Here is a 27,759-nt window from a genome sequence, read left to right as displayed (position 1 = left end):
CAGTGCCCACAGGCCACCTCGGTTGTTGGATTCAAGCCCTTGTGAACCTCTTGATTGTGAGAATTTGTCAACGAACTCCCGGACTAAGTGAGACTCTTGAAAGATTTGAGTTATTTCCTGAACTAAATGCTACAGGGGCTTCCCCAGGTTCTTTGGCTCCTCAGCGCGCTCGAGCCAGTTCCTCAGACTGCTCTAGTCACAGTTCTGCAGCCTTCTTTGGCCTTGGCACCTCGGCCCGTCGCTGCAACTACCAGACCATAGTCTGCTCCAGTCCCACATCCTGCCCTTACACCACTTCAAACCGCTGTCTCTGGTCTCCAGCTCGTCTCTGTGGTTCCAGCCTGCCTTTGCCCTAAGTCCTGCTGCACCTCAGCAGGTGATGTCCACCACAGAACCCTCAAGAAACTCAAGGCTCCTTACCAGTTGGTCTGGTGGAAAGGAATGCAGCTCTCTCCATCTATGGCACCACCCTTGAGTCTCAGCCCAGCTTGGCCAGCCCTATTGTCTCTGCTCTTCAGCAAGGCTCTGCGTTGCATGCTTCTGCCATCCAGCCATTCTAGCCTATGCTGCCCCTGTTGCTGAGCCTCGTCTAGCTCCAGTACAGCAGTCACATCCTACTCAAGAGACCGGTCTCCTAGGCTGGTGTCCCCATGGAGGACATTGTCACTCTCTGAGTCCCTGAAGTCTTTGTTCCGACACCGGCCTCCTAAAACCTTGTGTTTGGTCCTGGGCACTAAAAATGCTGATTCGGCCCAAGGACAAGGCAAGGATTTCTTTCGCTTCCACCCTTTGCATTGTTTATAGACTCATGGACTCATTCTGGTTAGCCTTGTTTTGTTTTGACCAGCCTCCAGTCTACCCTCTGCCTACCCTGCTTGTGTTTTGGGCACCTGGGATTTGCTCTAGAGGGGTGTGTGTGGGGTGGGTGGGATTGGGTTCTGTCACAGATCAAGCACCATGATCATGTCTTGTTTAGTGTGTGATTTTATTTTTAGTACTTCCTATTGTGTTCCTGTCAGCCTTAGTTTTGTTTTACTTTAATCTGAGTCATGTGTTTCACCAGCTGTAATCAGTTAACCATTAGTTCTGTATTTACTGTAAGCCTCAGTTCTCACCTTGCTTCTTGCCAGATTGTTTTGTGTTCCTGAGTCAACTCAACTGAGTTGACGAGTCAAAGCTGTGTAGATGGTTGGTTGAAAGTGTCTTTCTAGAATGATCGGTAGAATGTTCGGTTCTGAACTTGATTTTCTCCATGATGCTTCATCCTGCCTGGTTAAGGGGCTGAGCTGCCCAGAGTCAGCTGTTTTCCTCCAAAGACTTCTTCCTTTCGTTTTCACTCAGTTTTCGCTCAGAGTCCCTCTGCCCTGGTGTCTGTTCTTTTTTTTCCAACCAGTCAAAACTTAGTTACTTACTTAGATTAGCTTTTTTAGCATCACCCTATAAACCTGACCCCTGTCCTCAAACATTAAACTTCATTTCACCGTGATTACAAGTTTACAAAATAAGAATATAATCACACTACTGCATTAAAAGTCATCTGAATCATCAAACATTGTCTGACTGTCTACCTTTGCTCATTCGTCTGACTGCTTGCTCCTGCCTATGTTAAAATTTACAATTACCATCGATGTCCATTCTTCTGAGGTCTTTGACAGTATGTAAAGATGGCTAATCAGTAAGAAAAAATGTGATAAAAACCATTGAATAATAGTTGGACCCAATGTTCAAAGCTTCTTCTCAGTGGTGAGCTTCTTCTGCCATCGACAGATCATCACCAACACTAAAACATAAACGATTACTGGTCAAATCAATTCAAACATACACAATTTCTTCTATTGGCTAAACTACTGTAGCTGCACAGCTATGACAGTGACTAGATCAAAATCACTGTATCAGTCCAGGATACTCACCTACAAACATGCACGGTATCAGTACACGCAGTATCAGTAGGACCTGGGGTAATAAAGATGGAGGCCCTAGTCTCACCGTCCTGTCACCATACTGTATCTGAAACAAAGGGAGCAGTGCTACAAATTTAATTAAAATACATCTAAACATTAGAATTTACTGTTGTCAAAAACAAGTCAAAAGGGATGCAAGTCCTTATTCTTACAACCCAACAAAGAGATGTTTTAGGCCACTAGCTGTTATCATTGTATTTAGTTGTTACAGACCTGACCTTTCAATAGTTTATTCCAAAGATGGAGACTGGGCCAATAATAAAACATCATGGAGACGCCAGACACTGAATAGAGCAGTGACATAAAAGCTAATTAATAGTTCAGTTCACAGTCACGTATTTACTGTAGGACCTGCTAGCAGCTTAACTGAGGTAAGTATATAATGATGTGTCTGAATGAACATTTTTTCTTCTTAAACACGAAATTAAGAAGAGTACTGTACAGTACTGTAGCTTTACAGTTTGTCCACATGCCAAACCTCCCACCTCCTATAATGCAATGTAAAGTAAAAACCCATGAGCAACAAGACGTTAGAAAGAAAACTCATACAGTATGTATATACTATTACCAACCTAGTACATTGATACAAACATCTGATTTGTTCTGGTCTGTTGAGAATGGAAGCTTTACCATCAACTCCTGAAATGTAACATCAGGGATGTTCTTAATGTGACAGTGGAAAAACTCCATCTTGTTGCTGGTTTCTTTGCCAGTCATGATGCAGGGGTGCTGTTTTCCACCGTGAACGCCCCACACTGACAACTCTGCTGTCGTCATCTCCAGCTCATGCTTCTTCTTCTAAAACAGAATAAAAGGCTGCTATTAAGCATGAATGTCCGTGTCTGGTCACGTGTGACACAAAGGTGAACTACCTCTACGATGATGAGCACGTAGCCCATTGTTGTGAGGGAATTAAAGGCAATGAACTCAGGGTCTGGGTGGTATTTGAAGCTTGTGGAACAAACCAAGGTCTCGTTGGCCACTTTCAGAGACACAGAGCTGAAAAAGGACTGCTGGGTGCTTTTTGCTGCAGCTGTTTCATATGTTAGATTCTGTAGGATGAAATAAAACAGAAATAAAAGCAGTAATTGAGACACATGATATGATAAATGTAAAATAACAAAACCGCTGTGCTCATCTATGGACCTACCCCAGAATTGCTGCTTCTGGGTAGTGTGACGTCTTGTGGGTTGTGGCTGTGAATGACCCCTTCCACAAACTCTAGGTGGGAGCCGATGAGTGTGATAGTTCTCTTCCCACTGAAAGACGCACAACAACAGACAATGACACAAGAAGAATATCAGCCATGGTCTTTTTGTACTGACTTTCAGTCTCTCTTCAATATTCAGTTTGTGTAAGGTCACAGACTAATATCTCAAATAAAGGAACTGAATGACTGTATTGTAATAATAGCTTTCAAGGTGGGTGTTTAAGAACACTTGCTATTCAACTACTTTCAGCAGTCTGAATTAAAACATAGTTTGCAAACTTTTTGTCTGTTTATTTACTTGATACAGTTTCTGTACAGTTCAGAACTTTTTTGTTCATCTGCATTAACTTGTCACATCGCTCATACAGTGACTCCCTTAACCACACACACGGTCCAGAAAGCAGAATCTTGTGTTAAAACCTGTGAACATTGCTGTTAAAATAGGTCCAGGGTAGAGACTACACAGTATCTTTATCTTAAATATTCTCAAGTTGCAAAAACAGAAGTAACACATTTAAAATAAATTGAAATAGAACATGTACATACAGTACTGTGTCTGTTTGATCTTATCTGAAAACTAAAGCCACTCTGATACTGTATGTTTTTTTCAGCAATAGGATACAACAATATGTTCCTAGTAAAAACCTTTAGATCCTCTGATGTTAGAGCTGTTGTTTAGCTTCAGTTTTTCTGTGAAACTCACCGTTCCAAGTCTAAACCTAACTACCTACAGTAAGTTAGATTGCTGTCCATTTTCTACAACAGAAATGGAAGGAATGGAAGCGCATCTTTTCATGACTGGTGCCCCTCGTCTCTAAATTCTACCATTTGCTTTGAGCTGACAGACTTCCTGTCCTCTATACAGTAAATATGTCGCCTTACTACGGAAATCTGCTGCAGGGGTGGAGCACTTGTTTTTCAGTCTCATTAGTAATTACTGTAAGTAATGTTTTACCACTTTCTGGAGTTTGAATAATGTCAGCTGCTAATCAGTCTAAATTATCACAATTTATTACTAAATCCGTTCTTCATATAGAGCTTTGGCAGATCCAGATCTATCTTACTGGGTGACCTTATTTACTAGAGGTCACCATAGATAAATGAGCTTTTTAGGTGGACACCAGAGAAGGTAAAGGCAGAGTCATCAGAATATCACAGTGATCATTCCTAAGAATCCATATGTGAAGCATACAGTATAAAGCAACAGCAGCACTACTGATCCAAACTCACCTGAACCAGGTGCTGTTTGGTTCAGTTCTGATGCAGGTGGGTGATGACTGGTAGGAGATGCCATAGTTGCCATGGCAACTGCCATCTGGCAAAACGACACACACACTGACCACACCTTTATAATCTGTACTGGGAATGTGGAATGTCAGATTCACACCAGTGTTGTTCCACACAGGAGACCTGAGCAAAGCACAGAGGAAGACACACATGCACAGACACAGTTTTGCTGTTTTTAGGGAGATGCCACACACTACTACAAACTGACCTAAGATGGTTACCTTCTGTTGTTTGCACCCACACACACACACACACACACACACACACACACACACACACACACACACACACACACACACACACACACACTGTTTTCTCTTGAGCTCAGCAGTTTATAAAAAAATGTATTGAAGTTACTCAAAAAGGCATCAAGCCAAAATAATAGCATTTTATTCCTCAATTCAGACATTTTTATTTAAAAACCCCAAAGGTTTAGTTTGTCAGTCAAACTCACTCTTGTGCAGCACAGGCCGTGTCTCTCTGAAACCTCACTCTGGTCACATCACTGAGGTTGTAACCTGACAACACTGCATGGTTCCTGCCGTACAAAGACACAACACTGGGAGAGATGGAGGAGATCTCTGGGGGCTGACAGTGAAGCAATGATCACGATTTGAAACATTAGTTGTAATGTGAAACGAAAGCTGTAAGTGTGAAGGTTGCACTCACAGAAAAGCTCATCTTTGACTTTATGGTTTGGCAAACACTGGCCTGTAGGAACAGACAGAGGGAAGTGATTCTGCAGAGTGGCTGCTTTACTAACTAACATTAGCTGACAACATACAACATCTCAATAGAACTGTAATCTTTGATATGATGGCTAGTTTGTTTTTGGTTATATATATATATATATATATATATATATATATATATATATATATATATATATATATATATATATATATATATATATACCGGGGGGTCCCCGGGGGGTCCCCGGTTCGAATCCCCGTTAGGGCGAATAGGCATCCAGTGTGGGTCCTTGGGCAAGACCCTTCAAGCTACCGCCTACCTCATATCATGAGAGACAATGAACCACATGAGATACCGGCTCAGACGTCGCCCGGTCTAACAAGGTCTGCGTCAGGTGTTGGGGAACCAGAGCACCTTGGCGAGAAGTGGGCTACTGGAACAAGAAAGAAATGGCTGAGATGCAAGAACAAGGCTCTGTTGGAATGCTACTACTCAAGTAACCCTAGCCAGAGGGGTTACATGCAAAGAATGTGCGGTGAATGGGAACGGAGAAACCCACATTCAAGGCTGACGGCGAAGCAACTAGTAGCTCAGTGTTCCAACATCCACAAACGGCAACTGCTATCACAACTTGAGATTGACGAGATACAACACAAATGCTACAGCAAGGGGGAGCCAGGACGCCAGGTCAGAGGGGAGGTTTCACCATCTCCCAAACCGGAAATTGGGTACGAAGCCCCAATAAGCACAGATACGCTGAGCGAGGCAGCAACTGACCTGAAAGATAAGATCATGGCGAGATTGAACAGGCAACCCCGAACCCCACTACAACGGCTAAGTGAAGTACCATCAGAAAGTCTCATGGAAGATGTGAATGCAGCATTGAGAGCGATCCCTACCACAACAATCACAGAAACCAATGAGCTGGTATACGCTTCAGCATCAGTGATCCTAGAGGTGCTTGGCTATAAGAGCAACCATGGGAGCCATGAGAAACAATACCCACCATGGAAACGAAGGTTGGAGGCAAAAATCAAGGCAGCTCGGAGGGAAGTGAGCCAAATGACAGAGGCCCAGAGAGGTGCAATGAAAAGACCAATGCCTAAGAGGTACAGCCAGATGACCATACCTGAAGCACTCGAAACTGCCAAGCAAAGGCTACAAGCCTTGGCCAGCCGCCTAAAGAGATACACCAGAGATAACGAAGCCAGACGAATAAACCGGCTGTTCGCAACACAACCTGCGAAGGTGTACTCTCAATGGCAGGGTAATAACAACAGAGCAGACCCACCAAGGCTGGAAACTGAACAGTACTGGAAAGGCATATGGGAAAGGGAGGCATCACACAACAGTGATGCACAGTGGCTGGTGGATCTGAGGGAAGACCACAGCAACCTCCCTGAACAGAACCCAGTGACTATCACAGTGGTAGACATCCAACATAGAGTCTCAGGTATGAAAAACTGGACAGCACCCGGCCCTGACATGATCCACACCTACTGGCTAAAGAAGCTCACTGCAATCCATGAGCGCCTGGCAGCACAAATGAACCAGCTGCTAAGGGATGGGACTCACCCTGAATGGCTAACCGAAGGGCGAACAATCCTGATAATGAAGGATCCCTCAAAGGGTACAGTCCCATCCAACTACCGGCCAATAACCTGTCTCTCCACAACATGGAAGCTCATGTCAGGCATCATCGCAGCTAAGATAAGTGGGCACATGAGTAAATACATGAGCGAAGCACAGAAGGGCATTGGTAAGGATACCAGAGGAGCCAAACACCAACTCCTGGTAGACAGAACAGTCGCCCAAGACTGCAGAATGCGACACACCAACCTGTGCACAGCCTGGATCGACTACAAGAAAGCCTATGACTCAATGCCACACACATGGATCACTGAATGCTTGGAGCTGTACAACATCAACAGAACTCTAAGGGCCTGTCACGGAACGGCAGATAAAGGACCCACATGCACAGCACCGAGGCAAGATGAATATTAAACGCAGGTTTATTTCTCAAGGCAGGGTCGGGCAGTCCAGGTCGTACACGGAAGAGTTCAGTAAGCAGAAAACAAGGGAGCAGGCAATCTCTGATACAATGTCCAGGCAGGGTTCGGTACACAAGTGGGCTCAGCGAAAGTACAGGCAGGGATAAAGCAAAACTCACAGTCAGTAGTTAGTCCAGGGTCAGGCAGGATACACAAGGCAAAACCAGAACAAAACACGAGGAACAAGAAACACGAACGACGATCTGGCAGGGAACTAAGGACACAGGAGCTGACTAAATACACCGGTGAGTGATTAACTGATTACAGACAGGTGTGGGTAATGAGCTAGGGAGAACAGAACTGATAACAGGAAGTAAAGCAGAAACAGAAACAGAAACCGGGAGTGCTACCACAATAAAACCGGAAATGGAACCTGGAACCAAAATAAGACGAGGACACAACAAGAAACAAAACCCAGATCGTGACAGTACCCCCCCCCTATGGCGCCTTCCACGGCGCCCACAGAAGCCCCCCCCCCCAAACCAGGGCGGGCGGCGGGTGGTCCCAGGCGGAGGGACCGAATCCCTACCCCTCAAGGCACACGAGCAGGGTGGGCGGAGGGAGGACCGGAGGAGGGCCAAAACAAGAGTCCACATAAGTCCATGAACGGGGAAGACATGAAGATCAGGGATTCCTTCACGGAGGGTGAAGGCGCGGCGAGATCCTGCTCAGCCGCCGCTGAGCCAGGGTGGCACTCTTAGTGCCCTTGAGCTGGGCCGATGTCCCCGGGGACCACCCCGCATGGCAACGTCCTCCAGGTGGACGCTGATCCAAGAGACTGAGGAGTCGAGGCGGGCGTCGCCGCAGGAGGCAGCGCCATCCAGGCGGCAGGAGGCATCGAGGGCGAGGCCACCAGTCCGGCAGCAGAGACAGAGACGAGGCAGGGACCAGAGACGAAGACAGACGTGGGGACGAGGCAGGGACCAGAGACGAAGACAGACGTGGGGACGAGGCAGGAACCAGAGGCGAAGACAGACGTGGGGACGTCCTCCTTGGACCTCCGCGACGGGAAACAGGGGCCAGCGGCGTCCTCTTGGACCACCGCGACGAGACACAGGTACAGATGCGGCCGGAGCCGGACCGCCAGGAACCGATGCAGGTGCGGCCGGAGCCGGGCCGCCAGGAACCGATGCAGGTGCGGCCGGGCCGCCAGGAACCGATGCAGGTGCGGCCGAACCGCCAGGAACCGATGCAGGTGCGGCCGGGACTGCGACGGGCGCGACCCCCTCCTGGAGGTCCGCCGGGACTGCGACGGACGCGACCCCCTCCTGGAGGTCCGCCGGGACTGCGACGGGCGCGACCCCCTCCTGGAGGTCCGCCGGGACTGCGACGGGCGCGACCCCCTCCTGGAGGTCCGCCGGGACTGCGACGGGCGCGACCCCCTCCTGGAGGTCCGCCGGGACTGCGGCTGGCGCGACCCCCTCCTGGAGGTCCGCCGGGACTGCGGCTGGCGCGACCCCCTCCTGGAGGTGCGCAGGAACTGCAGCAGGCGCTGCCTCCTCCTGGAGGCCAGCGGGCGCTGCGGCTCCGAGGGTGACAGGGACTGGAACGACCGCTACAGGGCCGACAGTAACGGGGCCTGGGGCGACCTCTACTTGGCCGACGGGAACGGGACCAGAGACAGGAACGGCCGCAACATGGCCGACGGGGACAGGAACAGGAAATGGAACGGCCGCAACATGTCCGACGGGGACAGGAACAGGAAATGGAACGGCCGCAACATGGCCGACGGGGACAGGAACAGGAAATGGAACGGCCGCAACATGGCCGACAGGAACAGGAACGACCTCTACTTGGCCGACAGGAACAGGAACGACCTCTACTTGGCCGACAGGAACAGGAACGACCTCTACTTGGCCGACAGGAACAGGAACGACCTCTACTTGGCCGACAGGAACAGGAACGACCTCTACTTGGCCGACAGGAACAGGAACGACCTCTACTTGGCCGACAGGAACAGGAACGACCTCTACTTGGCCGACAGGAACAGGAACGGGGACAGGAACGGCCTCAACATGGCCGACAGGAACGGCCGCAACACGGCCGACAGGAACGGCCGCAACATGGCCGACAGGAACTGGGACGGCGTCTCCTCCGGAGCCGGCATGCCTGCTTACAGCTGCCGAGCTCGACGGAGGAGACGTCGGGCCTGATCGGGTGTGCACAGCACCCGTTCGACAGGTGGAGTCCTCTGACTGGGATAAGGCCTGCGCGTGACTGGACTGAACTGGGACAGGAGCGTGACTGGACTGAACTGGGACAGGAGCGTGACTGGACTGAACTGGGACAGAGCTCGACTGTACTGGGCTCGACTGGACAGGGCTCGACTGTACTGGGCTCGACTGGACAGGGCTCGACTGGACAGGGCTCGACTGGACAGGGCTCGACTGAACTGGAACCGGGACTGGGCTCGACTGAACTGGAACCGGGACTGGGCTCGACTGAACTGGAACCGGGACTGGGCTCGACTGGATTGGAACCGGGACTGGGCTCGACTGGATTGGAACCTGAACTGGGCTCGACTGGACTGGGCTCGACTGGACTGGGCTCGACTGGACTGGGCTCGACTGAACTGGAACCGGGACTGGGCTCGACTGAACTGGAATCGGGACTGGGCTCGACTGAACCGGAGACTGAACAGCTCGCGGCTGGACTGGAGACTGAACAGGGCTCGACTGGACTGGAGACTGAACTGGGCTCGACTGGACTGGGCTCGACTGAACTGGGCTCGACTGAACTGGAACCGGGACTGGGCTCGACTGAACTGGAACCGGGACTGGGCTCGACTGAACTGGAACCGGGGCTGGGCTCGACTGGGCTGGAGACTGAACTGGGCTCGACTGGGCTGGAGACTGAACTGGGCTCGACTGGGCTGGAGACTGAACTGGGCTCGACTGGGCTGGAGACTGAACTGGGCTCGACTGGGCTGGAGACTGAACTGGGCTCGACTGAACTGGGACCTGAACTGGGCTCGACTGGACTGGGGCTGGAACCTGAACGTGACAGGGCTGCACTAGAGCGTGAGCGTGGCGAGGCTGAACGGCGACTGGAGCCTGAGCGGAGCATGACTGAACTGGGGACTGGGCAAAACACGACTGAGCTGGGGACTGGGCAAAACACGACTGAGCTGGAAACTGAACAGCTCGCGTCTGAACTGGAGACGGGGGACCGCATGAATGCAGGGAATCCTCCCAGCGGAACACACATGGAGCTGGGCAGGTTGATGCAGACACAACGGTCCGACGGGGCGGGGAGAAGGAAACCGAAACCTTCGGCGGTGCGACCGGCGCTGGCGTGGTGCGGAGCGCGTCGCTTAGTTCATCAGACCTAGCGCACAGTCGCTCATAGAGGCGACGAACACTGGGACGCTCTAACACACTGTCATCGTCCTCCAGCGTCAATATCGCCACCTCCACGGCGCTGCGCTGGTTCTTCGGGGTAACCGCCCGTCGGTAATCCTCCGCGAGGATCTTAAAATAAACTCGTAGCTCGCTAGGTAGCTCGGCACAGGTGAACTCCATGCTCCCTCGGGTGGATTATACTCGCCGTTAAAAAAAAAGGAGCGAGAAAAACAGTTACTGACCTGACCGGAGGCTGAGTGCTGGCTGGGTCCAAGTCTGGCCAGATCGTTCTGTCACGGAACGGCAGATAAAGGACCCACATGCACAGCACCGAGGCAAGATGAATATTAAACGCAGGTTTATTTCTCAAGGCAGGGTCGGGCAGTCCAGGTCGTACACGGAAGAGTTCAGTAAGCAGAAAACAAGGGAGCAGGCAATCTCTGATACAATGTCCAGGCAGGGTTCGGTACACAAGTGGGCTCAGCGAAAGTACAGGCAGGGATAAAGCAAAACTCACAGTCAGTAGTTAGTCCAGGGTCAGGCAGGATACACAAGGCAAAACCAGAACAAAACACGAGGAACAAGAAACACGAACGACGATCTGGCAGGGAACTAAGGACACAGGAGCTGACTAAATACACCGGTGAGTGATTAACTGATTACAGACAGGTGTGGGTAATGAGCTAGGGAGAACAGAACTGATAACAGGAAGTAAAGCAGAAACAGAAACAGAAACCGGGAGTGCTACCACAATAAAACCGGAAATGGAACCTGGAACCAAAATAAGACGAGGACACAACAAGAAACAAAACCCAGATCGTGACAGGGCCTTCATTGCAAACTCGATGAGGTTGTGGAGAACCACCCTTGAAGCCAATGGGAAGCCACTTGCCCAAGTATCCATCAAATGTGGCATATACCAAGGAGATGCACTGTCCCCACTGCTGTTCTGCATAGGTCTGAACCCCATCAGCCAAATAATAAACAAGACTGGCTATGGATACCGACTCCGGAACGGGGCCACCATAAGTCACCTCCTCTACATGGATGACATCAAGCTGTACGCCAAGAGTGAGCGAGACATCGACTCGCTGATCCACACCACCAGGATCTACAGCTCGGACATCGGGATGTCATTCGGACTCGAGAAATGTGGGAGGATGGTGACAAAGAGAGGCAAGGTAATCCACACAGAAGGGGTCTCACTCCCAGAAGGAACAATAGCAGACATTGAGGACAATTACAAGTACCTTGGAATACCACAGGCAAACGGCAACCTTGAACAGGCAACAAGGAATGCGGCAACAGCCAAATACCTCCAACGAGTAAGGCAAGTCCTAAGAAGCCAGCTCAATGGCAAGAACAAATCCCGGGCAATAAACAGCTACGCTCTGCCAGTGATCAGATACCCTGCTGGAATAATAAGGTGGCCAAAGGAAGAGATACAGACCACAGATGTTAAGACACGAAAGCTCCTCACCATGCATGGAGGGTTCCACCCCAAATCCAGCACCCTGAGACTGTACGCTAGCCGCAAGGAAGGAGGCCGAGGACTAGTGAGCGTGAGAGCCACTATCCGGGATGAAACATCCAAGATCCATAAGTACATCAAGGATAAGGCCCCGACAGATGACGTGCTGAGTGAATGTCTCAGGCAGTGGAGAACAGAGGATGAGACGCTGGAAGAGGGACCATCATGGGAGGACAAGCCCTTACACGGGATGTACCACCGGAACATAACTGAAGTGGCTGATCTCAACAAATCCTACCAATGGCTTGAAAGGGCTGGGCTGAAGGACAGCACAGAGGCACTCATCCTGGCTGCACAGGAGCAGGCCCTGAGCACCAGAGCCATAGAGGCCCAGATATACCACACCAGACAAGACCCAAGGTGTAGACTGTGCAAAGAGGCCCCAGAGACGGTCCAGCACATAACTGCAGGGTGTAAGATGCTGGCAGGCAAAGCATACATGGAACGCCATAACCAAGTGGCTGGCATAGTATACAGGAACATCTGCGCGGAGTATGGACTGGAAACCCCAAGGTCAAAGTGGGAAACACCTCCCAAGGTGGTAGAGAACGAGCGAGCCAAGATCCTGTGGGACTTTCAGATCCAGACTGACAGAATGGTAATGGCGAACCAACCAGACATTGTGGTGGTGGATAAAGAGCAGAGGAAAGCCGTAGTGGTGGAGGTGGCAATACCAAGCGATGGCAACATCAGGAAAAAGGAACATGAGAAACTAGAGAAATACCAAGGGCTCAGAGAAGAACTGGAGAAGGCTTGGAAGGTGAAGGCCACAGTGGTGCCTGTGGTGATCGGAGCACTAGGGGCTGTGACCCCCAAACTGGAGGAGTGGCTACGACAGATCCCTGGAAAAACATCCGAAATCTCAGTCCAGAAAAGTGCAGTCCTAGGAACAGCAAGGATACTGCGCAGAACCCTCAAGCTCCCTGGCCTCTGGTAGAGGACCCGAGCTTGGAAAGTGGATGAGACCACCCGCGGAGGGTGAGAATAGAGTGTATATATATATATATATATATACACAAAGATTAAATTAAGAAAACAAGCATGTGAGAATCGTTTTTATAATTACACTGATAGGTACACATTCACGATAAAAGCAACAATTACTTTCATTCTTAAGAATGTTACACTATTATTTCTGATAAAACAATTTTGGACCAAACAGGCATATTTACGTTTCCCACTCCGAGATTATCCCAGGAACAGCCAGTTTTGCTCCAACTACATCCAGACTTCACACAACGCTCACACCTAAAGAAAGAAAACATTATTATATATTGTATCTAGTTGATCTTATCTGAAAACAAAAGCTAATCTGCTACTGTATAATGTTTTTCAGTAACATTATAAAACACTCTATGTACATATTTGAAACAGGCTCGATTAAAAATCTCAATAATATAAATGATCTTACAAGAAAGAACTTGGTGATCCTCTGATGTTAGAGCAGTTGTTTAGTTTCAGTTGTTCTGTGAAACTTACGGTTCCAAGTCTAAACCGAACTGTGAGATTGAGGCCTGTTAAGAGAAGAAAAGTCATTTGTCATTTTCACCAATGAACATGTTATTCAAGTTTAAATTGCACATTAATGATGAGTTTTATAATAATGTATAATAATGTTACAATATGTTTTTTTATATACTATATTACAAAAAAATGTAAGTGCATTGTGAGATGTTCCTTTTAATAATCATTAAAATTTACTGACCTTCATCAGGAAGTGTCCCACTTCTTAGGATGCAGGTGCATTGTGGGAACTGTGGAGGAGGGTTGTTCCTATCACACATCTCTCCAAATGCTCCCACAAACTGACAGGCAAAGCCAGACAGATCCTTTTGCCTCGTAGTCAGGTGTGTCTGAACGATCAGCTTGAGCTGAGGAAAGAGGAGACATTGATGAAGCACAGAAAGACACAACTGGCTCTGGGTCAAAGCCCAGATGTAACCTGTACCTGGCCAGCGTGGCTCCTTTCAAGTTTGTAGGAAACTGGATCGTTATGGAAATCTTCAGGAATAGACAACCATTCTGAGTCTTTGCAGTCATCTTCAAATTCACAGCTAGAAAAACAAAACATGTTAAAAGCAAATTTAGCACTGTTTTATTGTGTCAACAGTAAAATTCACCATCCAGACCAGTAGTTAGTGATGGTTCTGACCTGCGTTTAGACGAACACCACACACAGTTTGGATCCTGAGCAGACAAACACTCCTGTAGGTTTGTGAATGTGCTGCAGTTTGATACAGGTACACGCTTTACCTGGAACAAAACATTAAGTTAAATATGGACCATATGTTTTACCTTACACATAATACACCTGCTGTGTCCTACCTGATGTCTTAAAGCCACATACACATGTTTATGATCCACTTGATCTAGATGGATTTTGGGAAACACTGGGCGGTTGTCGTTGGCTCTGTAGAGCACTGTGAGACACGCAGGGTGGTAGTTCTTGTCCACAACAAGCTGAAGAAGAAAGAAGAATAGACTTCTTCAATAAAAGATGAGCCATGCAGGTCTAGTCCACTGCTCGAAGACATGCTACTTAGCATTGTGACTGACTGCTGAAGATCAGATCACATATTCAGACCAACATAGCCACAAAGAAAGAAATTTGTTATTTGCAATAATGATTGCAAATGAATTACAGAGTATAGAAACAGGAAACAGGAAACTATTGATTTAGTGACTCAATGAGGTACCACAAACACCTCCCTACAGAGATACCAGTAGTAATCATTATACCATGGCTAAGAAAATGGGCTCAGGACACAGTGTTTGTTGTCCAACAGTAATGTAAAAACATGAACATGAAATCAAAATATGAAAATGAATGTATTTCATGTATGAATGATTGGGCAAAGCTTTTTGAGTGTAAAAGAATTGTAAAAACAGTCAGGCTGCCACGCACTACGCCCATGAATTATTAATTTTTGCCTTCTGATTATTGTCCTAAAAATCTAATGAACCCAGACCTGATGTGCAAAGTGGGTATATGTTCATTATCTGCACCTTATGACCTACAATTGACTAAAAATTAAAATTTGTCAGTGTTCACAGGTGTACGATTGAAAGCTCAGCAGCTGCTGCATTCAGCACCTGTGGGCACTTAAACGGGGAGGTGAGACCACAGTCTTACTGCAGACAGCTTCAACGCTTCCAGCATTTCCTTTACAGAAACCGCAAACCTCTACTGCACATCTCATCTGTCAGTGCAGGAGCCACATAACGGTGTTTCTGTCCCTCAACAGGTCTGCACACCCTGCGTCCAGCATGATGCAATGTGTCAAGTTTTTACAAACCTTAATGAGCTGTCCATCTGATGTCCCCATGAAGAAAACCATCCAGACCCTCTGCCTCAGCGCCAACACAGAGGTCATGTAGTTCTGTCTGAGGAGAACTGCCTTTGGCTTCAGCCTTTTTGGCTGAGAATCAGAAACACACATCATCACTAAGGACAGTCCATACTGTATCATTACAAATGCTACAAAATGAAAAGATTACTTCATTTTTATCATAATTATTTCAATAATAAATGCTATAAACCCCTGCTTAACATTATAATAACAGGAGTCATTAGAACTCACTCATTAGTAATTGTTAATTAACGGACCTACCGTCGGCTTTGACCCAGTACAGGTTCCAAAGCAGAAATCTGGATCTTGATCGACCGCTATTGTGAGATCGGGGCTGATGTCGAACACCACCAGCTCTGTGTTGGTTTGTCCTCCGTCCACACTGAACACTCCGCTCCACAGCACCGGCGGTTCACCCGGGATCACAGAGGAGGCCACAAGTCTGCTGCTTTCTGCTCCATCAGCAACGACGAGAGTCGCACCGCGCAGAGACCTTAGAGTCTGAGTCTTACTGGAATTTGTTGTCAGCCAAACGAGTCGGACTTTGTTATTTCTAGGACCTGACTGTACGTTGGAGAGCAGATATACTGTTGAATTGATCTGAAATCCGTCCACGAACTCCACATCACCACCACTGCTGATCGGAGGTATGACTGAGGTGTCGGTAGTAGAAAATATACCTCCACCCTGTTCATCACTTGTATCGTGAATGTTTACAGTGTTGTAGTCAGTGTTACACTTAATGGAATGTCTTTCTTCTTTCCGTAACGCGGTCAGAATGTAAGTCCCTCTGTTCTCTATATTCATCAAAAATGCGACGGACCCGCTGCTTCGCCTCAATGGTCCCACCTGGATCCTCTCGCTATAGATAATTGTCTTTATGTTGTTCAAGTCCAGAACTTCACAGTATCCACACCCATTGTCAGTCGCACCGCAGCTGACCAGAGACTTGTTCGCGACAAATGGCAACAATACGTGGACATTAAACGTTGCGTTCCGCTCAGTCGTCTCAGAAACGCGGTGAAACTGCGCTTCCTCCACGCTTTTCCCCTCCTTTAAAATCCCCCTCAGGCTCAGACTCTGGACCAGTGTCAGGCTGTGGCTCAGCTGGTACAGCGTCTCCTCTGTGGCGATGTAAACCGTGTCGGTGGTCACGGCGAACTGGCGGATGTCTCCATCTAAAGTGAATGCTCCTTCTTCCTGCAGACACAGAGCTGGTTCTCCCGAGAGAATAACAACTAAAGCCAGTAACAGGACCATTGTCAGCAGCGGTTAACAGGGAGACATGCGACGGTCTGCATCGCACGCTGCTCTCCACTACAGTGAAAGCCGTGCGTAAAAGCGCAGCGCTCCGCTGTCAGAAACAAGAAGTGCTCAGAGTGGGAGGGAGCGCGCAGCAAAACAGTGAACACTCTATTACAGTATATCTGAAATTTTATGAGTATTTAGATTTGGTCTGAACATAGTGAATCCATTGATCTGTGTGCTTTCAAAAATAAAAGTACCGTAAATATGTAAATAGGTAATAGCTTATGTTCCATTTTGCACATTTTTCTTTGTTCTGCCGTTCTCCTGTGGCTGCTAATCATTTACACTGTGTTACTCACCTCAAGAAGAATGAACCAGAGAGCCTTCATTGAAACTGCATAAAGTTGCTATTGGCCTGCTTTAAAACCGTGATCTAAACGAATGACGTCACCAACTAATAAGGACGAATTCATTAAGAATGATCCTATGATGCTCCTTCACCTCCTAAACAAAGTGGTGTCTCACTGACCTGTAGTATGAGCTCTGTCGCTGCCTTCCTCATAAAATATAAATAAAAACATTCAATTTATGGTATAACAATTTCACTATCGTCACCATACAGTAGCAGAGTGGATTAATTACAATAACAACAATATTAAAGAAAAATAAGCTCTAGTAGCACAGCTCCTAGGTAGATAAAAAGAGACCGGAGTAAACTTGTGTTTTATGTTGTATCTATGTATGTCATGTTTTTTTTTCTCAGTGAAATGAAGACTTTTGAAAGTGATTTAAAGGTATAACGTTAGAGAAGTGTTATTCTGCCCTCTTGCGGTTAAGCGACACAGCGTTTAAAACCTGAACTGAACTCACGTCAGTTGCTTCATTTTTAACTTACCCGATTTATAAAACCATGTTAAGAATAATACAACAACATTAAAATAATAATAATAATAAAGCACCTACATACTTTGCTTCGTTGTTCTCCTAATGTGTCCGCGTGTGTTAAAAGTAGCTTATGAAACGAGGTGTTTGGTAGCGCGCGTGCATGAGGATGTGATGCACTCTGTTCACGTGCTCGACGTGAACAGGAAGCGCTGGTTAGTAATTGCAACACTGTGTAAAAATGATGATTGTAATTTACCAATAGCGTGTGCACCGGTTGCAACTTAATATTTAAAGCAACTTTTTAACATGTATCATGTAATGGATGATTTATTATAAAACAAAAGACATTTGTTACATTAGACTGGGCTTTCAGGGTTTAGCTATTTTATGATTCACAATTTTTGTTTCTTTTGTTATTACTGTGTTATTTGAATGAACAATTTACATGTAATTGTATTAAGCATGATTCAATATTTACATAATTAATTAAAATTTATGCAGCACAAGTGTTACTTGTTACTCTGCAATCTCCAGTACAAGAGACCAGGTCAGCCTGGTCTCTTGTACAGAAGACTGGAACCTCTGTTCCAGTCTCCTCTGCTCTTGTGTCCGGAGGCGTTCTCCTCAAGGGTCCTGACGGTAGCACCAAAGCAGGCTAACGTTCTGCTTCGACTCTAGCACCTACAGAGACTTTCATGGGGGTCCCTCGATTTCGGCTCTGAACTCGATTTTCTCCATGATGCTTCATCCTGCCTGGATGATGGGGCTGAGCTGCCCAGAGTCAGCTGTTTTGCTCCAAAGACTTCCTCCTTTCGTTTTTACTCAGTTTTCGTTCAGTGTCCTTCTGCCATGGCATATCCCTATACACCTGACCCCTGTCCTCAAACATTAAACTTTTAACTTTAACCCTGATTACAAGTAATAACAATAAGAATATAATCACACTACTGCATTATTAAAAATCATCTGATAATTAAATATTATCTGACTGTCCACCTCTGCTAATTCTTCTGATTGCTTGCTCTTAAATGGAAAATGGTAGTCTGTCTGTTCTGAGGTCTTTGACAGTGTGTAAAAGGGCTAATCAGTAAGAAAAAAAATTAAAAACATTTAATAATAGTTGGACCGAATAATCAGAGCTTCTTCTCAGCAATGAGCTTCTTTTGCCATCGACAGATCATCACCAACACTGAAACATACGATTACTGGTTCAAACCAAGTCAAAAATACACTGTCTACTACTGACTAAACTAGCTGCACAGCTATGACAGTGACTAGATCAAAATCACTGTATTAGTCCAGGATACTCACCTATGAACACACACGGTATCAGCAGTACACGCAGTATCAGTAGGACCTGGTGTAATAAAGATGGAGGCCCTAGTCTCACTGTCCTGTCTCCATAATGTATCTGAAACAAAGGGAGCAGCACAATGAATTTAACTAAAATACATCTACTGTACTGTGAGAATTCAGTCAAAAACAAGCCAAAATGAAGGCAAGTTGCATCAGACTGAGATGATAAAAAACATTTGCAGTGATGTGATGATGTGTGTTGCACATGTGGGTGGGTGTATGCGTCTGTGTTTGTGTGAGTTGGTAAGCGTGTGGTGCGGTTGAAGTGTGGGGGTTCGGTATTTCGCCCGGGGTACGATGATCGTCTGCCTGGGTGGTCTCTTTTCTGCTGACCCCACCAATTGCTGGCCTTGTGCTGCAGGCCGCTGTAGCGCCAGGGGATGAGGTCGGGCCGATGGGGTAGGCCCCGCTCCGCTTGTGTGGGGGTGGTGGACTGGGGGCGGGCCCCACTCTGGGCGCGGGGGCATCTTCTGGCGGGCTCCCTACGGACCGTGGGTCCTCGGGCTCTACTCTTTCAGGCCGACCCTCCCGCCGGGGGGAGTGTTTGCCCCTGGTTCTCATGGGGCGGACAGCGTTGACCCCCGGTGGCCCACTCTGGCCTCGGGTGCTGTCTCTGTGGCTGCTGCAGCTCTGCCTGGGGGGCTCTGTGTGGGCGGCTTGGGTTGCAACACCTGCCCTCCTGGAACTGAAGGTGTGTGGGCTCCCTGGCTGCTGGGATTCCTTCCTCTGCTTGCTGGATGGGCGTAGTGGCCGAGCCCCTCACATCACCCTGGCTTCCACAAGTGGCTTTGTTCATGCACCAACGTCTGCCTCACCCTTTGGGTGAATAATGTTAAGCTACAGCCTTACTAACCTTGTAGTGGGACACTTTCTAAATCCAACTGTAAGTATTATTGATACTTATCACTACCAATATGAATAATGTGTGAATATGGAATTTGTGGTGTTGTATGTCATGACTTTGATTAAGTAGTATGGGATATGTATAATAATGCACATATGTATGTATATTGTATGTATATGTTTGTATTAGTATGTGCACATACCTTAGCACTATTATTGGTATTAGTATTAATCTCCAAGGTAAACCACAGTACAAAAATTGTTTAGTTATGAATGTGTTAGCCTAAGGTACACCCATGCTTCTTATTTATTTTTTTTTAATTTATTTTTTTATTTTTTTGCTCCGATTGTTTACTTAACAGATTTGCTTGGTTTCAGCAGCTGGTTGCACCCCTTACCCCCCCACCCTCCCGCATACACACCCTAAAGCAGAAACCTAACCTGTCCACCAACACAGCAACATCACACACATTTTGGATTAGCTAAATAAACCATTAAATAAACCATAAATCAGGAAGAGTATATATATTCTATATATACTCTTCTTGTTAAAGCAAAGCTGTCCATCACAATGTGGCATTCAGCGTAATATATGCTGCTTGCTAAACTGCTGGACAGAACAAAAAAAAAAAAAACATTTGCAGTGTGGAGGTCTTTATGAACCAAGCTGTCAAAAAGTATCAAAGACATCCTCATTATAAATATCAACTGACGTTTGCCATCAGCCATTTGCTGGATAAGCACTTTTTGTTAAAACCTAGCAAGATATTTTGGGCCACTAGCTGTTATCACTGTATTTAGTTGATACAGACCTGACCTTTCAATAGTTTATTCCAAAGATGGAGACTGGGCCAATAATAAAACAGCATGTAGACGTCAGACACTGAATAGATCAATGACATACAGTAAAAGCTAATTGATAGTTCAGTTAACTATCATGTTTTTACTGTAGGACCTGCTACCAGCTTAATTGAGATGAGTATATACTGTAATGTTGTATCTGAAGATAGATTTAAGCAGTACAAACCCATGAGCAACAACAAGACGTTAGAAAAAACAAAACACGTGTATATACTATTATCAACTCAATGGTACATTGATACAAACATCTGATTTGTTCTGGTCTGTTGAGAATGGAAGCTTTACCATCAACTCCTGAAATGTAGCATCAGGGATGTTCTTAATGTGACAGTGGAAAAACTCCATCTTGTTACTGGTTTCTTTGCCAGTCATGACGCAGGGGTGCTGTTTTCCACCGTGAACGCCCCACACTGACAACTCTGCTGTCGTCACCTCCAGCTCATCCTTCTTCTTCTAAATCAGAATAAAATGCTGCTGTTATGCATGAATGTCCGTGTCTGATCACGTGTGATACAAAGGTGAACTACCTCTACGATGATGAGCACGTAGCCCATTGTTGTGAGGGATTTAAAGGTGATGAACTCAGGGTCTGGGTGGTATTTGAAGCTTGTGGAACAAACCAAGGTCTCATTGGCTACTTTCAGAGACACAGAGCTGAAAAGGGATTGCTGGGTGCTTTTTGCTGCATTTGTTTCAAAGGTTAGATTCTGTAGGATGAAATAAAACAGAAATAAAATGATATGATAAATGTAAAATAACAAAACCGCTGTGCTCAGCTTTGAACCTACCCCAGATTTGCTGCTTCTGGGTAGTGTGACGTCTTGTGGGTTGTGGCTGTGAATGACCCCTTCCACAAACTCTCGGTGGGAGCCGATGAGTGTGATAGTTCTCTTACCACTAAAGGACGCACAACGACAGACACATGAAGAATATCAGCCATGGTCTTCTTGTACTGACATGACCTTCAGTCTCTCTTCAATATTCAGTTTATGAAAAATGAGGTCACAGAATATTTTCTCGAATAAAGGGACTGAAGGACTGTATTGTAATAATAGCTTTCAAGGTGGGGGGTTAAGTTTTGAACTACTTTCATCAGTCTGATTTAAAACACAGTTTGCATACTTTTTGTCTATTTATTTACTTGATACAGTTTCTGTACAGTTCAGGACTTTTTTTGTCAGTCTGCATTAACTTGTCACATCGCTCATACAGTGAGTGACACCTTTAACACACACGGTCCAGAAAACAGAATCTTGTGTTAAAACCTGTGAACATTGCTTTTTAAATAGGTCCAGGGTAGAGACTACACAGTGTCTGTATCTTGAATATTCTCAAGGTTTTAAAAACAGAAGTAACACGTTTAGCTGCTGCACAAAAGTGAAAAAAAAACAGGTACATACTGTGTCTGTTTGATCTTATCTGAAAACTAAAGCCACTCTGATATTGTATAATGTTTTTCAGCAATAGGAAAAAGACAGTAGTTCCTACTAAAAAACCTTTTGATGTTAGAGCAGTTGTTTAGCTTCAGTTGTTCTGTAAAACTCACCGTTCCAATTCTAAACCTAACTACCTAAATAAGATGGCTGTCCATTTTCTACAACAGAAATGGAAGGAATGGAAGTGCATCTTTTCATGACTGATGCCCCTCGTCTCTAAATTCTACCATTTGCTTTGAGCTGACAGACTTCCTGTCATCGATGCAGTAAATAAGTCGCCTTACTACGGAAATCTGCTGCAGGGGTGAAGCAATCGTTTTTCATTCTCATTAGTAATTACTGTAAGTAATTTTTTACCACTTTCTGGAGTTTGAATCATGTCAGCTGCTAATCATTCTAAGTTTAACACAATTTAATAGGAAATTCATTCTTCATTTAGAGTTTTGGCAGATCCAGATGTATCCTACTGGGTGACCTTATTTACTAGAGGTCACCATAGATAAATGAGCTTTTTAGGTGGACACCAGAGAAGGTAGAGGCAGAGTCATCAGAATATCACAGTGATCATTCCTAATAATCCATATGTGAAGCATATAAAGCAACAGCAGCACTACTGATCCAAACTTACCTGAACCAGGCGCTGTTTGGTTCAGTTCTGATACAGGTCGGTGATGACTGGTAGGAGATGCCGTAGTTGCCATGGCAACTGCCATCTGGCAGAACGACACACACACTGACCACACCTTTATAATCTGTACTTGGAATGTGGAACGTCAGATTCACACCAGTGTTGTTCCACACAGGAGACCTGAGCAGAGCACAGAGGAAGACACACATGCAAAGTCACAGTTTTGCTGTTTTTAGGGAGATGCCACACACTGCAACAATCTGACCTACTGTAACATGGTTAGCCTCTGATGTTTGTGCACACACACACACACACACACACACACACACACACACACACACACACACACACACACACACACACACACACACAGGCAGTGTGTCTGTTTATAAAGCAGTTCATAAAAAGTCACATCACTCAAAAAGTCATCAACCAAAAAAAAAGCATTTTATTCCTCTTTCTAGACATTTCTATTTAAAAACCCCAAAGGTTTAGTTTGTCAGTCAAACTCACTCTTGTGCAGCACAGGCCGTGTCTCTCTGAAGCCTCACTCTGGTCACATCACTGAGGTTGTAACCTGACAACACTGCATGGTTCCTGCAATGGTTAATGGTCCCACCTGGATCCTCTCGCTATGAGTAATTCTCTTAATGTTGTTCAAGTCCAGAACTTCACAGTATCCACATCCATTGTCAGTCGCACCGCAGCTGACCAGAGACTTGTTCGCAACAAATGGCAACAATACGTGGACATTAAACGTTGCGTTCCGCTCAGTCGTCTCAGAAACGCGGTGAAACTGCGCGTCCTCCACGCTTTTCCCCTCCTTTAAAATCCCCCTCAGGCTCAGACTCTGGACCAGTGTCAGGCTGTGGCTCAGCTGGTACAGCGTCTCCTCTGTGGCGATGTAAACCGTGTCGGTGGTCACGGCGAACTGGCGGATGTCTCCATCCAAAGTGAAAGCTCCTTCTTCCTGCAGACACAGAGCTGGTTCTCCCGAGAGAATAACAACTAAAGCCAGTAACAGGACCATTGTCAGCAGCGGTTAACAGGGAGACATGCGACGGTCTGCATCGCACGCTGCTCTCCACTACAGTGAAAGCCGTGCGTAAAAGCGCAGCGCTCCGCTGTCAAAAACAAGAAGTACACAGATTATGGTGGGAGGGAGCGCTGCAGTGGAAGTGAAGGGCGACTTTCTTGTTTTTGGGCTCCTGTTTGCTGACACCTATGGGGTGTGAAGCAGTGTGACTGAGGCAGCCTATCGAAGATGAAGCGCCAGCTCAGATGGATATTGTTAGTAATTTAACAGTTTGCTTTAACTATATTAGGAGATGTTTGATGTGATTGGTTCATGTGTATATAAATACTGTGAACGAGGCTCAGAGCATTTAAGCATTTCCCAGCAGGCATTTGAATTTGAAAGGCGTTGAATCATAGTTAAATCAACGTCATATTATGGTTGAATGACCATTGGATTATGTGTTGATTTTGTTGATTCAACGTTGATCAAACATTTCAATGTTACATCATTTTCAGAACAATAACTGACATTATTTCAACATTACTTTAAAGGTATTTTGTTAACATTTTTACAGCCATCCGCATTCAATGTTGTTTCAATGTTGCATCAACGTCACAACAATAACTGACATTTTTTCAACCATATTTTAACATTGATGGTCGGTTGAAGGTCGGTTGTGAGCTTGCTGGGATGTTACTCACCTCATCATCATGAGCCAGGGCCTTTATTGAAACCAAATGAAGTTCTTATCGGCCTGCTTTATCACTGTCATCTATAAACGAATTACGTCACTGACCAGTAATATGATACATTCAAAGTGCTAATCATATGATGCTACTTTACCTTCTAATGATGAAGACTAAACGAAAAACAGTAATTTCTCAGAAATTACGTGGGAGAGCTGATCTGCTGCCGCAGTGATGCCAAACGCTGATTAAGCTGCTGACTTCAAAAAGTTGACTAGATCAAAAAGATTACTAGTGTACATCAAAACGATGAAAAGGACAAAATGTTGACAAAGATTAAATCGATGACAGTGATTAAAAATATGGCAGTTAAAAAGATGATGATAAAAAAAGAACCAAGGTCAAACAATGACAAGATTAAAAAGATGACAATGATTCAAAAGTTGACCAAGGTAAAAATATGTCAAATATGAAAAAATTGACCAAGGTTCATTTTTGACAATCTTGAAAAAGCTGACTAGCTTTTTCATTTGAAAGGATTTGAGGAAGTATTTGTAGTTAATTGCTTAGCTGTGTAATAGTTTAATAACTAGTCATAATTAACCAGTCAGAACCCAAACTCTTGCCATTTAAGGTAACAAATTACATTGGTGCTTTTATTTTGAAAGGATTTGTGTGAGTGATTATTCAACTATAAAATAGTCGTTAAAGCTCCTTGATCATACAGCTTTTCCCTCAAGAATATTGGGCTTCGATGTCTCAGTAAAACCCTTTAGATCGTCCACACTGCCCCTGTCAATGTGTGGTTTCACTCCCCATCAGTAAAACCTCTGTTTTCTGGGCGTGTCGCAAGCGAATCTGCTCGCCACAACTCTGTGCGGAAGTGCATACCTTTTTGTTGTTTTTTTTTTTTTAATTGGCTTCATGGATACGAACCACCGCACCGTTAGGATACAATAGGTGGCAGTAGTGCGACATTGAGAATGCAATCCAATGCAATCCTCCACAGAAGAAGAAGACCCACTATAGGACTGCACGGCATTAGCCAGCTGGTCCGGTAGCGTAGTACAACCATACATCTACGATTTGAAACTGACCCTTTTGAAGCTGAAGAGGAGTGTGTTTAATTATTACACAATCCAATAGTGTAGATGACTAATCAGTAACAAGCATGGAACTGCTGTGCACACTGAGCATCAGGAGTTTGACCTGTCAGTCAAATCGACGACGAACGAGGGCAGCTTACCAAACGAACGAAAGGCGGGAAAATCAGGCTCACTCTGCTCTGTGAAAGCAGACTTTCACCCTTGATAAATAGGCTTATTCCAGCAAAACCATAATAGTTATTACAAAAATATTTTTATTTTATGAATCCCAAGGCTTCCCTGAACAACTTGAGTTCATTTTATGTTTGAGGACGAAAGCTCGTAGCCACAGTCGCAATTTTGAAATATGTCTCCTCCTGTGTTTTTCCCAAGGGCGTCTGCCAAGAATTATCATTTCAGAATTACAGAATCACAGAAATTTAGGATGGCTCTGTGCTTTGAGGTCGATAGCGACTAACGTATAGGTCTGAGGGTATGGCCAGACACATCATTAGAAAGACGACAAGTATTGTCACGATCTGGGTTTTTGCTTCTCGTTGTGTTTCTTGTTTCTGGCATTTATTTTGAAGGACTCTGTTTGCACTTAGCATGTTTTGGTTTCCTGTTTTGTTTTGGTAGTACTTCCGGTTTCTGTTTTCATCTGGTTAGCTCCCGTTTCACGTCCCGGTCTCATTACACACACCTGTCAGTCATTAAGTAATCACCTGTGTAATTAAACCACCACCAGTCACCATAGTCTTTGCCAGATCGTTATGAATACACGTCATCACCTTCCAGCCGTTTTTGTCCCAGTTCAACGTACTTCGTTTTGACTCTGTTACGTACGCCTGACCGCCGACGCCTGATTACCCCTGACTGGTACTGTAGCCGTGTTTTATCTGTTGTCGAACCTTGCCCGTCTATGGACCTGATTACGCCTGCCGTTTTTGTACCTTAAAACCTGAGCCTTGCTGTGTATGACCTGGACTGTTTTCGCTAACGAGTATTGGAATAAACCTTGTGTCTTACTACCTACCATTGTGTCCTCGCATCGTGCACGTGGGTCCGCTCTCTGCCGTAATCTGACAAGTATGACTACAATTTATTGAAAAAATTACGTTGATAGAGTAAAAATTGTGGCTGACAGATGTTCTGTCTTAAAAAAAAAGTGCCATCGCACTCTAGCTGTGACATCACACACTCTAGCTTACGCAATACACGCTAATGGAAAAGCTGGAAATTTTACCAAAACCACCCTATATTTAAACCCTCACAAATCAAACACTTTAGAAGATACAAGGATGCTGATTTACACAGATAAAGATGAAAGATGATAGACACTTTTGAAGTAGAAATGACCTTTCTACCCCAACGTATGACGATCACAGAAGCTGATGAAATAAGCCAAGTTGACACACAAGTTGTACGATGATTCCCATTTTTAAAAACGATGAAAAAAGTTGAATAACAATAAAAGTTTAAAAGCTGAAGGAAGTTGAACGATGATCCTACGATGAAGCCATTTGGCTGGGCCCTACAACTTTAAAGGCCTTTTTGAGGGTCAAGCTGTGATTTTAGGGCTGTTGCCAGCTCTCCCACTAATAAAGTGGTGATGACCTCTAGTGTGAGCTCTGCAGCTGCTTTAGACATAAAATATATCTGAAAACATTTTATTTACTTAAATAATTCAGGGTATTAGACTGATATATATGACAAAGTTACAATTTTGTTTTCGTGGATAACAGGTACAGTACTGTAGTAAACATCTGCCCTACAATTTATTAACGTTGTTGTTCTTAATCAAACGATGAAAGTCAAGACTTTTAAAGCAGTAATTATTATGAAGATAAAGAATTTAACAGTAGAAAGTTAGAGGAGTGGTATGCTGCCCTCTTTCGGTTAAGTGATACAGCATTTAAATTCTAAACTAAACTCAAGTCAATCGTTTCATTTCCAACTTATTTTGTTTTATGCTGGATAATAATTACAATACATGGTATCATCAGTAGCACCTGGTGTAAGAAAGATGGAGGCCCTGGTCTGTCCTGTCACTATATTTTATCTGGAAATAAACGGAGCAGCACCATGAATTTAACTAATATGATAAAACAACATTTGAATAGATTTTAGTGAGCAACTGTCCAAGTACAGTACCAACCATGAAACGCTATCATCACAAATGTCAAGCGACCTTTGCCATCAGCCCTTTGTTAAAACTCAGTAGAGAGCTGTTTCAGGCCACTAGCTGGTATTTCTGTTTTTATTTACAGGCCTGACTTTAAAATAGTT

At 45.4% G+C, this 27,759-nt stretch overlaps 3 protein-coding genes across 5 annotated transcripts; all 3 read right to left on the bottom strand.

The window, feature by feature from the left end:
• Positions 1-966: 966 nt before the first annotated feature.
• Positions 967-16,826, bottom strand: LOC114861309 (plexin-C1-like). Of its 3 annotated transcripts, none has more exons than XM_029160380.3 (16): positions 15,686-16,826; positions 15,371-15,493; positions 14,400-14,534; positions 14,227-14,327; positions 14,023-14,128; positions 13,780-13,945; positions 13,486-13,588; positions 13,247-13,322; positions 5,128-5,169; positions 4,913-5,046; positions 4,402-4,581; positions 3,112-3,220; positions 2,834-3,013; positions 2,592-2,759; positions 1,911-2,007; positions 967-1,780 (listed from the first exon to the last, which is right to left on the bottom strand). In XM_029160380.3, the coding sequence occupies exons 1-16, from the start codon at positions 16,682-16,684 to the stop codon at positions 1,725-1,727; spliced, it is 2,775 nt and encodes a 924-aa protein (XP_029016213.1). In that variant the 5' UTR covers positions 16,685-16,826; the 3' UTR covers positions 967-1,724. The 3 variants fall into 3 exon arrangements, 2 of the variants coding, with proteins under 2 accessions (XP_029016213.1, XP_055367348.1); XR_005898030.2 differs by lacking the exon at positions 967-1,780 and adding an exon at positions 2,175-2,245 and having other exon boundaries at positions 1,913-2,007; XM_055511373.1 differs by lacking the exon at positions 967-1,780 and adding an exon at positions 2,180-2,245 and having other exon boundaries at positions 1,920-2,007.
• On the bottom strand, positions 7,699-11,378 carry LOC129604554 (calphotin-like). Its single transcript, XM_055511369.1, has 2 exons — positions 10,163-11,378; positions 7,699-10,123 (listed from the first exon to the last, which is right to left on the bottom strand). Exons 1-2 carry the CDS (start codon positions 10,721-10,723, stop codon positions 7,871-7,873), a joined length of 2,814 nt encoding a protein of 937 aa, XP_055367344.1. The 5' UTR covers positions 10,724-11,378; the 3' UTR covers positions 7,699-7,870.
• A 2,013-nt stretch (positions 16,827-18,839) lies between the features above and the next one.
• On the bottom strand, positions 18,840-23,711 carry LOC114862669 (uncharacterized). Its single transcript, XM_041072379.2, has 7 exons — positions 23,427-23,711; positions 23,195-23,313; positions 22,682-22,861; positions 21,406-21,514; positions 21,145-21,324; positions 20,903-21,070; positions 18,840-18,968 (listed from the first exon to the last, which is right to left on the bottom strand). Exons 1-7 carry the CDS (start codon positions 23,709-23,711, stop codon positions 18,843-18,845), a joined length of 1,167 nt encoding a protein of 388 aa, XP_040928313.1. The 3' UTR covers positions 18,840-18,842.
• Between the last annotated feature and the right edge of the window lie 4,048 nt (positions 23,712-27,759).

The sequence above is a fragment of the Betta splendens genome, chromosome 9, assembly GCF_900634795.4.
Source record: "Betta splendens chromosome 9, fBetSpl5.4, whole genome shotgun sequence".
In the NCBI taxonomy this organism is placed as follows: domain Eukaryota; kingdom Metazoa; phylum Chordata; class Actinopteri; order Anabantiformes; family Osphronemidae; genus Betta; species Betta splendens.
The sequence above is the reverse complement of the archived record's forward strand: the minus strand, read 5'-3'. Positions and strand labels throughout refer to the sequence as shown.